We start from the raw sequence: 15211 nt of genomic DNA on the forward strand, positions 1-15211 counted from the left end.
GATAAGGAAATGTTTGGAGAGAAAATTTCAAACATTCCATACAATACATTTCTGTGTAAGTGACTCTCCCCAGGGGAAAAAGAAAATCTGTTACATGGCATATATACAATTCATTCAAGAGAACTGCATGGAAGTGTAGATACTTACATGATAATCCTATCTGAATTGATATTAACAAAGAGTATTATTCAGTGGGAGTCAGGTAGACTTGTTCCCAGTCCTCTGATCTTGTAATGTCATTTGAACTCAGTGGGTCGGTTTTCCTAATGACAGGACTGGACCACACGCAGAATACCCGAGAGCATTCTCAGCTGGGGTGCCTTCATCTTCCCTATTCACTAAAATAGTCTCACTTACATTTCTTTAATATAATGAAGTTATGATAAACAAAACCAAACAAAAACCCCCAAAAGTGAGATGATTTTAAAAGTCTCTGGTGACTCCATCATTCTTGGGGGGGGGGGGGGAATTCCTAAGAGTTGTCTTAATTATGTACCTGTGATAAACTAAAAAAAAAAAGTGCCTGACCAGGTGGTGACACAGTGGATAGAGTCCGACTGGGACACAGAGGACCCAGGTTTGAAACCCTGAGGTGGCCGACTTCAGTGTAGGTTCACCTGTTTGAGTGCAGGATCACTAGCTTGAGCGTGGGGTCATAGATATGACCCCATGGTTGTTGGCTTGAGCCCAAAGGTCACTGGCTTGAAGCCCAAGGTTGCTGGCTTGAGCATGGGGTCACTTGCTCTACTGGAGCCCCCTGGTGAAGGCACACATGGGAACGCGATCAATGAACTCAGGTGACACAATGAAGAATTGATGTTTCTCATCTCTCTCCTTTCCTGTCTGTGTGTCCTTATCTGTCCTTCTCTCTGACTCTTTCTCTGTTAAAAAAACCCCAAAACCTCGAAAAAGGTTAAAACTACCCATAATCTTACCCTCACTTCTTACTTCCCTTTTTTAATACCTAGGAATGTGCTGGCTAAAATATTTCAAAAATTCTTGCACACCTCCAGGGGTACCTTCATACCAAAGACAAGGCCAATGGTACTTGCTGGAGCATGGCACTCAGTGGCCCTGAGAAAGGTGCTTTTAGAGAAGAGTATGCCTGTGTTTGAATCTCATCTCTGCCACTTACTAGCTATGTGACCCTTGGCGAGCTACTTAAAACTCTCTGATCCTATTTCCTTCTCTATAAAATGGAGATAATAAGTTTCCAAAGGCTGCTGTGAAAGCTAAATGAGGCAACAGGCAAAGAATCTAGAGGAAAGCAGGAAACCAACACCCGGATCCACAAAATCACAAAAAATTTCACATTTCACAGTACAGAAAAAAATTGTATCTAGGACCTGTGGCCCATCTATGAGAAGGGACAAAAAGATACTGTGAAACTGGGAAAAGACTTCATTTAAATACGAGAGAATGAAGATCTGAAGATGGGATAAGTACCCCAAAAGTTAAGGGGTTCGGAATGTAATGACCGAGAACCACATCATTTTTAAGTCTTGGAATTGTGACCACTGGGAGAAAGGAGAAGACTAATCAGCATGCTAATTAATTAGGGTGTGTTGGTACAACTGTTATCAATGAGAAGCAACTGTTTAAATAAGACAGGCTGTACTCATTAAGGACATATGTGCTGTCAACAGAATTACAATAGACTTAATTCAAACTTTCTTGCCTTCCTGTGGAATCCAGGACAGTCAGCATCTAATTGCACTAAAGCATTTGATACTTAAAAAATGATTAACCTACACAATAAAGCTACAGCTTAGGAATTATAGATTCTGAAAATGATAGAACTGAAAGGGTTTTACATATCTGGTCTGACCTCCACATGCTACACTTGGGAAAACAGTCCTCCCGAAGGTGAGAGAGACACCTGTGGTCACAGAAAGAGCCACTTCTGGCACGTGGTCTCATAGACTCATTCTTTATCTCACTCCAGGAAGTTAGTCTTTAGATTTACACACCAACACTGAACATTACATACATGGATTCCTGTCTTGACTCTGCATAATTTGGGGTTCACAGGGCACTGGAAGGCATTGGAAGGACTGGGCCAATGGCTGATGGGAGCAGCTGGTGGGAATGAGAGGGAAGGTCCGAGGATATTCAAGAAGGTAAATGAGCAGCATACGGAAAGGCTGTATGGATCTGCCAGACTGGGATTTGGGATTTGGGTTGTCGCAATTAGGGCTTATTAAGGGACCAAAATAGAACTATTCTCCATATCTGGGATGCAGCACAGTGACTAGCACATAGGTACTTAGTGCTTACTTACATAACTGGATGATGAACCAAGAGTGAATGAAAGAATAAAAAGACCTGTCCTGAGAGAAGGACTGTGTCAGAGGCAACAGGAAAGAGGGGCTGCCTACCGCTGTCCCTTCAGGGAGGAGGGGGAGATCATTAAACCCTCCCTAACTGTAGCAGGAAGGAGCTGGCTCATTTCCTGTGAGCGCAATGGGTGAGTCTGTGGCCTTCTTGCTTTCCCCTCTAGTTTCCATCCTGAAGAAATGTAATAGTTTGCCTGGCACTGCTGCTGGCCCCTCTGTGCTCTGGACAGAATGAGGAGAAGTGGAACGTTTGAGGGACGTCCATCTCCAAGGGCAACAGAATTTTCAAGTTCATAATGTCACATTAGTTTTAGAGGAGACCTTGCTTAAGTGCTAGCCCAGCAAGCTGCTGACCACACTGCCACTGGGCAGGGGTGGGGTTGGAGGGGTGGAGGAGTGGGGGGCGGAGCCTCCTAGCAGGGACTTTCATTTTATGTAGCCTCCTGTGGCCCTGAGCCTGGTGCACTTTGACCTCTGCCAAGTCTGTTAAGGCTGGACTATGAAAGCAGGATTCATTTGATGAGCGTTCACAGCACAGACAGACACGATCGAAAGCTATATTTCATCATATTTTCTAAACAGTAAGGGGTTCGTGTTTGTTAGTTTCACTTTTGTATCACAGATGTGGCCACTTTGAAGTAAAGGTGCACCATCTTTCACCTCCCATACATATTTCTAGGTCTAACAGAGAAACTACAAGATGACTATCCATCAATGCCTAAGAAAAACCTTTCAAGGTTCTTTTAAGAAACTTCCTGTTTAAGAAAACACTAACCCTTCAGTTGAAAAGCGTATTGAACGATGTCTTCTCCATACAACATCTAGCAGACTAATGACAGCGACAATGAGTATGTCAGGTTCTGGGATGGAATCATGGCATTCTGCCCCATGTTCATATGAAGATATATACAGCCCAAAGAAAATTTGTAATGTCTCTAGTGTGACTTCCATTTGATACTTGATTAAGATAAGGTTGGTGCACTAAAAAAAATTCTTTCAAAATCAGGAGATCAGGTCAGTGAAACGACCAATGATATAAACACTCTTCAACTCTTCACAGAATGATTGGCAAGGCTTGTATATTTTTAGCACAGTTTCAATTCCTAAAAAGAAATACCACCTAAAAGAAATGTGTTAAGCACCCTCTTAAATGTTTCTCAGTAAATTGCCAATTCTGGTACTCACCCCTACGGCTGGTTTAGAGCACTCATCCTGACTCAGTTCTGTATGCCACTCAAGAAATAAAAGTGAGACTAATTGCTATTTGAAAGAAAGGAACTACATCTGTAAGAATTTTATAAATTAACTTTGTAAAAGAAAAACAGGAAAAAACAACCCAGAAAACAGTGTTCTGCAATAAAGTTATAAAAATGGTTGTACTGAAACCAAACTGAAAAGGTTTTCTAATGAAGGAATAGGTTTGTTATTATGGTACAAACAATTTTACTAAGTGGCTCAACTCTTCTAAAGACCAGCTTTGGGGTAAGTGTGAAAACTTGCTACTACTGTGTCTTCTACCAGGGGTCTCCAAACTTTTTACACAGGGGGCCAGTTCACTGTCCCTCAGAACATTGGAGGGCTGACAAATATAGTGGTCCTCTCACTGACCACCAATGAAAGAGATGCCCCTTCCAGAAGTGCAGTGGGGGCTGGATAAATGGCCTCAGGGGGCCGCATTGCGGCCCGCGGGCCGTAGTTTGGGGACGCCTGTGACTAGACTGAGCATAAAATGAACTCCCTAAACAGTGATTCTCATGCTGTCTAACACTTTGATTCTTAAAAAAAAATTTTTTTTGTCTTTATGCTGTGGACACCTAACTTTTGTGTAAAAGTTAACCAAAGGAAACAGGATGACTGAAGTCAGACAAATGCCCACTCACCTCCCATGATTTTGGATTGGCAGTTAATAAACTCCGGCTTCCTGTCCGTGAGGTACCTCTGGCAGGTATGGTGGAGGATCTGGAAGAAGGTGCACTTTTCTGAGGCTGTGCTGGCTACCCACTGGTCAAAGGCATTTTCAAACAACAAATCAAACTCTGCAGAATCCTGGAAAAAAAACAGTGAAATAACTACTGATCTCAATGTATAAAAACTGTTGCTTGTAGCTTATGCCCAACAAAAGACTCATAAAGGCAAAAATACCTTTCAAAACTTTGTCCCTAATTATAAGGCTCATCTTTAGTAGCACCCAGGTACATGGAGAATCCACCTTTCTCTTTTTATGAAGCAAACCCCAAATCTTATGGTATTTACAGATGTCTAAGAAGCTAGTATCACAGAAGTCCCTACATACGGCCACATGTTGACTTGTGTCAGAATTCAGACTATATATCTCAATTACCTGGGAGATATATAATTCTTTCTCAAAATTAAACCATGTTAATGTTGCCCCTAATCTTTGACAGGAAAGAGTGCCCCTCATTATTTTATTATAGAGTTATAATTTACATTTTATTTTCCTCATTATTGATGTTTTAGTGTAGTGAATGTGTATGAGCAAATGGGGAGAGTGAACTTTAAATAAATAATTCTACCACAAAATGTTTCTCATATTAACCCAATAGAATCCTAAACTTTTAAGGTGTCATTCATTCATTTTTTTAGTAAATAAACCTTATCACGGGGGCACGAAGAGATAAATGAAGCCTAGTTAAATATGGTTTTGCAGAGTGATAACCACGGACATGATATCTGAACTCTGGTCTTTGCACTCTGTTGACAAACATATTACTGGAGGTAGCATTTCTTCAATCTGCATCCCCTTAGGTTCCTGCATCAAAAATGATGAAACGTTTATGATTCCCCGTAAGAGGGGCACAGAAATCAGAAAATCTTAGTTGTGTAACTAAAATAGAGATATAGTGTTATTCAAAATGACTCAGACTATCACCACCACTGACAAGGTCAATGGAATACCTTCGCTCAACACTTGACAGGTCACTCACCCGATTTGGATCGATGCCATTAACCTGGCGAAGCTGCTCAAGCATCCACTGTGATCTCCGCACGAATGATGTGGAGCCTTCAAACTGTTTGACCTTCGTGATGGACGCCTGTGTGGGTTTCTTGTTTGTCACTGCCAAGAAAAGACCACTAAGTAAGATTAGTTGATGTGCAGGTGGGTTTGTTTCCCTTGTCAGTGGCGCTTCTCTCTCACACCTACGTGCATATGCAAAATGAGAGTGAGAGGAGAAAAAATATTTCTATATATCTAGAAGTATAAATATATATATATGTGTCTATCTATCTGTTGGGAGAATGAATATAGGTGCCTTTGGTGAGGGGTGAACCCAAAAGATATAGAAATTATGCTCTCTATTCTCAAGCTGTTACAATACAATTATTGTAAGGGCTGCTTTGTTTATGTCTTCATTGCAGTCAAACTGAACACAACTTAACTGAGTAACATCAAATACCTTTAATGTAAGCTGCAAGTGTACAATAGCCAAACTGCAGGTAAAGAAGCACACAGGGCTGAGGCACCAGGTAGGGGCCACTGGGAAAGGCTGAATTTTAAAGAAAGTGGAGATTACGGGCTCCCCTAAGGAACTGCAATGCATAATTCTAATTTCATAATCCAGTATTAAGTGGTTCAGATTTCAGTGGAAAGTAGTACTAGATCACTAAAATAAAGTTGGCTTTAAAATATAGTCTAGTTTATATCAAATTTGCATCTGATCATGACTGTATCTGGTATTCTGGGTGCCCCCTCTCCTATCAGTATGAATTCCTAAGGTTACCACACCTGCCAGGGTCACGACAGTTCTTTCTCCCAGACTTAATCATGCTGACTATGGACAGTGTCACCTCTCAGAAGGCAAGCACCAGTCACCAGGAGGGAGTCATTTGGAATGTTTCTACATTTGCTTACTTCATGACTTACAGCCTCAAAAGTGGAGATGTAATTGTTTTGAAAGGGCTTTTCTGACACTCCTATAAGCCATAGTTGTAGAAATTGTAAGATTTAATAAAAATGATGCTATTAAAGGACCTAGGAAGAGTGGAAAGCACTATTTGTCATAATGAATGCTATCCTAATAAGACTGTGCATTAGTGACACATTGTTTGTTTCAAATAACCACACAAGTCCCACATTTTCAAATAACTATGCAGAGGCTCAACGATGGCAAAAAGAGTCTTTGAGAGAAGAAGCACAGAAAGCACCTGGTCCAGTCCTGGTTGGTGGTAAGAAGACTCTCGTTTCGCGCATGGTGGAGTTTGTTGCATTAAAGTCATGAAAACAGGGATCAGCAGAATGCAATGTGGGCATCCCACCGTCAGCTCTGGCGAGAATCCCTGTGGTTCCAGGGCTAACGGGTGTTTTTATAACTTCAGAACAAACTCATCTCTTTGCTCTTAACCACAACTTATCCAATATATATTTTTAAATATCAAATAATACTTAGGTTTATTACCCATAATTTCAGTTATATTTGGCTAAGAGCTTCTTAACATTTCACACCAATTACATTTACTTTGATGGTTAAAAAGTTATCATCCTCTTAACACACACAATCAGAGGAAATTTAAAGTCTTCTATTCACAAATAGCCCCTTTGGCCTACAGCTCCAAGTATGAGCCTGTTAAGTCCCATTAGAAATAACTATTACCAGTCTCCTCAGGGCTCTGTCCATCCATTTAATTCAATTCACTTATTCTTTGTTTCTGCTATAACACAAAGGGAGATGTAATAGGTTTGTCTGATAGTCATGTCCTGCTCTTGTGGTTTAATGTCAGAAGTACACAACACACCTGGAATATAGGCAGGTCCTAAAATGTGCTTAAAAGATTAAAGAATGCTTTTCAATAACAGGAAAACATGGGTTCCTGTATTAGACACACATCCCTAAACACAAAGAGGATTTCCTCCTTTGTTTATGTAAATCACCCGACATTTAGGCATCCTGGGAAACATGAACATTTTCCTTGTAACTTTAGTTAAAGTTGTTATGATCTCCTATTTTTACTTCTGGTCTATTTATTTTCCAAGTAGTTTACAGCATTATAAAATCTGAAACACAATGCAAGATCGCTGTAATCATTGGCATATTTAGCACTGACATTTTTGAAAGGCAAGTTCCATTGGAAGCTTGTCACTGAAATGAGAAGCGCAGGAACCCCACCCACATGACAAATGCTCCCCACAGAACCGCTCACCAGCGGTCACACTGCAGAGCGGTCACTTTTAATGGAGGCAGTTACAACTGCTGCCATTCCTGCTTTTCCTCCCCTATTGATTTATTCTTTGCTCAGTTCTTGGAATCTGGGTAGTTTTCCTGGGCACTGAGCCCAGTTTGGTTTAATTTTTGTTTATTATTATTTTCACCATCCCAGTTTCTATTTTGAAGCAGGTGCCTTAAAATTATATTATTATATACACATGATATAGAGTTAAAGACTTTCCTCTCCTGAAATCAAAACATTTGCACACACACACAACTGCCAGACTTTCTGAGTTCAGTGCTTGAAGAAATCATGTTTTACAAATTCAATAACAATGAAAAAAAATGAAATCATGTTTTAATCCCTTCCTATGGTTTTCAGGGTCCATAGCTAATACGAAACAAGTTAAACTCCAGATGTCTAGTGAAAAACAGTCATTTATTTTCTTCCAAAGGAAAGCTAATGGATAGCATGCCTAGAAAATGCTTCCTGAAGACCTGGATCAGTAATGTAATAGTGCGACATGCCCACCTGGCCCCTACAACAGATCCCATAGTCAGTGTTTTGAATAACTTTAAGGCCAGATAATCAGGGCAGTTCTGTCATGCCTTTAGCATCCATGAGGAAAAGGCAAGTATGTAGGCATTTAAAGGGGTGGGATGGCCACAATACTCTCAGCTAATACTATAGATCACCCAAATCAGTCCAGTCGCTGGCTTCTCCACTCCAACTGCACCTCAGAATCACCTTGGAGTTTTACAACAAATACACCCAACCGAATGAATCAGAATCTCTGGGGGTGTGGCCCTGGTATCCACATTTTAAATCTACCCAGTTGGTTCTGGGTCATACTGACTGGTGAGACCTCCAAACTTGTATATTTATTCATGTAACAAATATATATGGAACGTTTATTAGATGGAAGACACAGAAGTAAATTTTGCGGGCAATTCAAAGGTTAAATAAGACATGGTTCTGAATCAAGAACTTTGGTGGGGTGGGAAATAATACAAAACAGTATTGAAGCACAATAGGATAAATGACATAGGAGTCACCTGAATTGTTGGGGAGAAAAGGGGCTTTAAAGACAAAGGCAGAGTTGGGGAAAGTTAGGGGGGCTTCATGAAGCAGCCACATTGCAGACAATACAACATTAGCCCTCTCTTAGACTTCTGTGACCACTTTGGCCACTCTAACTGAAATATGGAAGGCAGAACCACCTTTTAAGAATTCCTCAATGGCATTTTGAGGCACTTAGAATAAAACCCACACCCTCATCACAACTCGTAGTCTTAGATGATCTAACCCTGCTCCTGGGAAGCAGCATCTCTTTCTACCCTTTGCAAAGGCTGTTCCTCTCATAGAGATGTTCTTTTCCTTGCTTTTTTTTATGGTTGTCTCTTGTTCATTATTCAGATTTCAGCTCACATGTCAATTCCAAAGAAAAAAAATTCTGTGATCATTTTATTCAAGTAGGCTCTCCCACCATGTTATTTCTCTCACTGAACTCTGTTCATTTCAAAACAGATTCATTTCAAGCCTGGATAAAATATTCAACATTTGCTTCTCTGACATATTTGTGAAGTACAAAAACCAGATTGCTATCGTGTCCATTTAGTCCAAATATGTAAGATGTGGATAAGTCCCCACACTGATCTTCTACACCTACCAGCTTGTGATGTTGGACAGAATAACTTGACAGACTAACAAATTACACTTTCCACAGCATTGGAAGCTTTGAAAAAATTCTCTTTTATACAGCTTCTGGCACAGAAAGCCCTGACTTGCCAAAGTAATATTGTTAATGAATGGAAAAACTGCAACTTACATTATGAATTTAAGGGTCTATTGCTCTTTCCATTACAGCTTTTCACATCATTGTCAAATGCCACATTTATTGGGTGTGGGATGCTCATTAAATAAGGATTTCTAATAATGATACTACTGATACGATTCTGACAATATCCTGAACTGTTATTTCCTTAATATTTCCCTTTAAATAAACCTTCTTTTTTACTAAAATAACTTCAAAAAATATGCTAACGTCATAAATAGATACAGCTCTGCGTACATTACATAGAAAATAACGTAAAAATATATTTAAAAAAATATAATGAAAACATAAATGCTATTAATTTCAAATTAAGAAGTTGTGAGGGAGGCTTGCTCTCTGATGTTTGCTCTATGTTAAAATGGTAATTAGCAAGTGTAGACAGGTATTAAAAACTATCACAACATATTTTCCTAGATGTAATCACAAAGGGTGACCAGAAATGATTTCTCTAGGACTGCTGTTTGATAGGCATTGGAACTCACTCAGTAAGTCAAGTTTCAGAGTTATTTAGTCCTACTGTTACTTCCTTACTCCCACTCCGAGAACCCAGTGCTCTTTGCGGTGGTATCAGAGGACAGCAAAAGCATGTGGGCCCATCAAATTCAGGTCCTTCTGCTACCAGTTCCGATAACAAGAATGTGGTTTCCATGGCTGCACGCCTCCTCATCAGCCTGCATGTAGACATGATCTGCATCTCAGCTGTAGTTAAGAAGCAGTGATAGGAGCTATTATGTCTGGAATATCATTACTCAGCTTGTATAACCATCTCTAGCTCCTAAACTAATGTCCTTGTAAGGTCAAAAATAATCCCTTCAGGAAACATGGCACAAAAATAAAATAAGACACTTAGTCAAGGAGTGGAGATCACCAGCTTTGCTTTTGCCCAATCAGAAAATTGTATTTAATTAAAACCCAATATGCTAGACAATAGCAAAACCCTGTCTTAGATCTAATGTGGTCTTGCATTAACTCATGAATAGGTGAAGGAGGGGACAAAGATTGATGAGGAAAAGACAGAAATGCAAGTTATTTGTAGGTTAATTATTTGTAGGTTACGTACAGCAGTAGAGGAATGGACACTGCCGGGGACTAACTGGCCGATTTTCCATTTCTAGGTCTAATGGCTCAGATATCGTGCTTTTTTTTTTTTTTTAAGTCACACTCTTTCCTCTACAATCTTATTATCCCCAGTATCATTACTGAATCATCCCAAACAAGAAAATTTTGCCTAAGATAAAAAAAAAAAAATCTAGTCTCAGTCTCAAAATACTATTTTAAAGGAAACAAATAATCAACATATAAAAATGATCACTCTACCTCTGTATCATCTATCTCATTTTTATAGGTATTTTTGCATATTTACTAACATTTGCACAAACATTTTTTATATACATTAAACTAAGATTGAATCATTTTATACTTTCTGTGGTAATTTTTCTTAGGTATATAAGCATACCTACGTACGAAGATAACTTAAAATTTCACCATGCTTAGTCCTAGCATGATCTTATAGTTAAGTGAAAATTAGTGTTTCATAGTATATCTTAGCTCTCTGCTTGGCTGGAGTCTAATGGCCAGACACTCTGATTTCAACAAGACAGCTGATGAGAAATAAACAATTTGGAGCAAGAAAAAAAGTGAGGACTACACAGAATGATGAGAATCAGGGATACTCTTTAGCTGTGTCAAAGATGACTAAAGGCCCTGGCCAGTTGGTTCAGCGGTAGAGCGTCAGCCTGGCATGCGGGGGACCCAGGTTCGATTCCCGGCCAGGGCACATAGGGGAAGCGCCCATTTGCTTCTCCACCCCCACCCCACCCCCTCCTTCCTCTCTGTCTCTCTCTTCCCCTCCCGCAGCCAAGGCTCCATTGGAGCAAAGATGGCCCGGGCGCTGGGGATGGCTCCTTGGCCTCTGCCCCAGGCGCTGGAGTGGCTCTGGTCACGGCAGAGCCATGCCCCGGAGGGGCAGAACATTGCCCCCTGGTGGGCAGAGCGTCACCCCTGGTGGGTGTGCCGGGTGAATCCTGGTCGGGCACATGCGGGAGTCTGTCTGACTTTCTCTCCCCGTTTCCAGCTTCAGAAAAATACAAAAAAAAAAAAAAAAAAAAAAAAAAAATGACTAAAAAATCCTCTGAAATGTGGTTCAGGAAATAAAAGAAAGATTGAACATACTTTCTGGGTGCTGACGTGGTGAAGAAATGGGCTAACAGGTGAAGGTGAGAAATGAGTACTTAGAATTGGCTTCTTTAATGCTCTTCCAAAGCTTTAATGCATAAGTCTACATAATATTATCTGTGGAAAAATAAGTATTAGGTATCAGGCTGCATCAGCAATAACATCTGGTGAGATGGCTAAATGTTTACCAAGCTTCAAAGCAAACATACCTAGATTGTTACCTCAAATACATTCAGAATAGCGAAATAACATCAGTGCTATAATTAGTGGGAAATAGAGCACATGCAGTCTATAAAGGGAAGACTGTTTGCTTCTCATAGTATTTCTCAAAGTGTTTTATCATTTAGGACAGAGTAAATGTCTACACTCCACAGGCTCCAACTAGACCAATTCATAAAATGATCAAGTTTGTCTTTGGGGTCCTATCCCTCTCCTCCCCATTTTAGATATTGACCAGATTCCTGACAGAGCCCAAATGAGCCTGAAAAGATATTGTTGAATCTGCACATTTTTAGAGAGAAACTTTTAATACAAATAAACAACAGACACAACAACAAAAATGGTGTCATTTCAGTCATGAACACAAGCCAGCAGGGTAGAACATAGGATGCCCTTCGACAGTCCCTGCTCCACTAACTCTAAATGAGAGGTGGGGGGGGGAACCAGGGCAGAGGGTTTTGAGTTATAAAGGCAGGCTTCCTTAGTCTACAGAAAAGATAATCACACAGAAAACTTTCCACACAAAAATTTCCTTATTTGGTACCACTCGTTTCTCCAAAATGGAGGAGGAAGGTGAGGAAGGGAGAAGATCGAAAGTCTAAGAAACTTCTCCAAAGGGACACTGAAAAAGAAACCATTCACATGGAAAACTTCTTTCTTGTACAGAAGCCTGGATAAATCCTTTAATAGAAGGAGAAGAATAAGAAACATCTTGCATCAAGAATTCCTTGGGAATGATGCTTTTATTATGAAGGTACAGTACCCTGTGGAGGGTAGTTCACAAATACTCATTAATAGAGCAAGCAACCTCCCCATACCAGCTTTGTAGGAAGTACTATCTGCTTATAATATTTCCAACATATAAGGAGATGGTATTATTTTGAAATTCGCAACTTTTATGTCACATGCCAATATGAGGTCTAATTGCTACTTCTAAAACCTAGTCCTGTCTAGTTTTAATCTTCTTTACCTTGTTTATAATTTTACTGTTTTAAAAACTGTAAAAATGTGTAGATTTTTATTTTGAAAGGGAATTCTACTTTTTAAGTCAATGACAGGTTCAGGTACACTCACATATGTGGTCTTGGGCTGTCAAATCTTAATCTCTCACAGGCTCGAGTTCCCCACTGCAAGACCAGTACAGCACTCTCCAGACTAGTACTACCATGTCATCTATATTGTAAATTGACATACAAAGTGACAATTTAGATAGGCATGCATAAATAAATGACTAAACAAATGGCTCCTCAACAAAAGGAAGAGAGTCCTTGTTTCCACCAGAAATCATGAATATGTCAAAAACTTTGTTCAGGATCAACTATTCTATCTCAATATCAAGTCACAGTTTCAAGGGATTTGAACTCTTTTCTTGTTACAAAAGAGCAGTATCCTGAGAACTAGGAAGAGTAGAAAAAAATGATAAAGACCAAGAAATTACAGAAATATCAGGAGAGGAGAAGGAGAGAAATTTGGGGCCTAAAAAAATCTCTTTAGAAATGCCTTTCCCTGCAATCCTCATTCTAACAGCATCTCTCTTAAAAAATTCTGCTTATTTAGCCTCAGGCTTGGGGTTCAGCAAGCCAAGGCTTCCCATTGTGTTTGCTTTTTTTAACTTCTGTAGACTTTTCCCCTAGACCTGAGGAGAAAATCAATTTGTATGCATTTTGAACGCAGGGTAAACATAACAAATTATAAAACCTGGTTAGTATTAGTTGTTGTGACTTCATACTTTATATGGAAAGGGTATAACATGTTTGATTTATGTAGTATAACTGACAAACAAACAGACAAACAGGCCCAAGCCAAGGAAATAGATGCCTAGAGCTGTGAGAACTGCGCTGCATTCTGAGAGATGAAACCCAGCACCAAACGCCACACCACACAACAGAGATAACAGAGAGGGTTAACTGCAGTCATAACGTCGTATTCTGTTCTTACTTCCTCAATGCTGGGAACAGATGTAAACATCATTTTTGATCTATTCTTAGGAGAAATTTACAAACAGAGAATCTAAAGACAAAGGCATCAAAGAGGCAGTTAGCTGACTCAAGAATGAATTAAATTATTCGACAAGAAGCTCAAAGTCTGGGAATAAAAACTCAAAAAAGACATTCTTTTAATGTTAGGCTGTCCTTTCACATTATCCGTTATGTACTGAAACGCACCAGCCAAGCAGCAGCTCTCATCAGGGAAATGTCATACTTGGTAGAAATTCAATACATATTTTACCCGGGAGAGCTGCTAAGAAGCATCCTTAGAGCTCAGACACATCTTCCAGTGCGAAAATACAATTCTTTCGGCAATCCCTACTTCCTGGTCCCTCAGCAGCTCTGAACACTGTGCTCACAACCACAGTGTTAGGGAAGGGCCTGTGCTATGTTCTCCGTCTCCCTGAACCCCACCGCTGAGCATAACATTTTAATATGAATATTTTGTCTAAAAGAACCATGAAAAGATGATATATGGATATGAATATCCTTCAATACGAGAACGGTATTCACCAAAAGAGACTGAAACACAGAGAGGCAGAGCTGCAGAGAATTTGCTAATGGACCAGGTACTAAACACATACTATCACCAGGCTTTTGGAAAAACCAACGCTGTTATTACTTAGCAGACATATGTTGTCAGATATGATTGCAATGTCAGTCAAGCAAAGACAGATTTATCTTCGCTCTCTGCTTTCCTGCCTCGTCACCACCACCATCACTTACTCAACACTTTTAAGAATTCATTTTAAATGAGGGTGTACATTACTGAAGTTCTAAAAAAAAAAAAGTGAATGATGTCACTAAAAACTTGTTACCTTCATTCTTTACTGCGTTAAATTGGGGAATAAAAATCAAGCAACATGTTCTGGGTAAAACGAATGCTCATTATATCAGTGAAAGTAACTAGCAGTTAAAATTAGCTTAATTTATTTTGGAAAACTCTAGGCAATATCTACTAAAGCTAAACATGCAAGGACTTGATGACCCAGAAATTCTAATCCTGGGTCTGTACAACAGAAGTGAGCGCTATGCTCACTCTTCTTCTGGAAACAACCCAAAATGAATAAATGAAACAATGAAAGACAGTGAAGCCCACGAGATGGTAGGTGACTGAGGTGAGCCCTATGACTGCCCTAGTTTACTGCTCTGGGGGAGTTTTCCAGGCTGTGGCCAAGGTGGAGGAAGCCAGGCAGACTGGCAGACTGCCTGAGTTAATGAGACAGAGCTCAGAGTCCAGGGAGACCAAGGTGATTTAAATTCTCAGGACAGATGAGGAAGAAGAGAGAACTCCAGAGATGGGCAGAGATTAAGCCTTGAGGATATAGTTGAGCATTTCGCACCACCTGTGTATGAGGCAATTCCATGAGGACAGAGAAAGAACCACACGAACTGAGTAGAGGAAACAATAATCTGCACTCACATAGGGCCATGCATAGTGCCTCTACCACTAGCCAGGCCAGAAAACCTCAAGATTCAGGGGGCATCCAGGAGAA

The 15211-nt window shown here is 40.0% G+C and overlaps 1 protein-coding gene across 6 annotated transcripts in view; it reads right to left on the bottom strand.

Moving 5' to 3' along the window:
• The window catches only part of STXBP6 (syntaxin binding protein 6), a 308369-nt gene that overhangs the window by 73503 nt on the left and 219655 nt on the right, over positions 1-15211 (bottom strand). For all 6 annotated transcript variants that reach the window (XM_066342588.1, XM_066342585.1, XM_066342586.1 and 3 more), the window contains 2 exons: positions 5282-5412; positions 4217-4382 (listed from right to left, as the gene is read on the bottom strand). In XM_066342588.1, the coding sequence (XP_066198685.1) occupies positions 4217-4382; positions 5282-5412 (297 nt within the window). The remainder of the gene's footprint in view (positions 1-4216; positions 4383-5281; positions 5413-15211) is intronic.

Source organism: Saccopteryx leptura, chromosome 6 (genome assembly GCF_036850995.1).
Source record: "Saccopteryx leptura isolate mSacLep1 chromosome 6, mSacLep1_pri_phased_curated, whole genome shotgun sequence".
NCBI classification, from domain to species: Eukaryota; Metazoa; Chordata; class Mammalia; order Chiroptera; family Emballonuridae; genus Saccopteryx; species Saccopteryx leptura.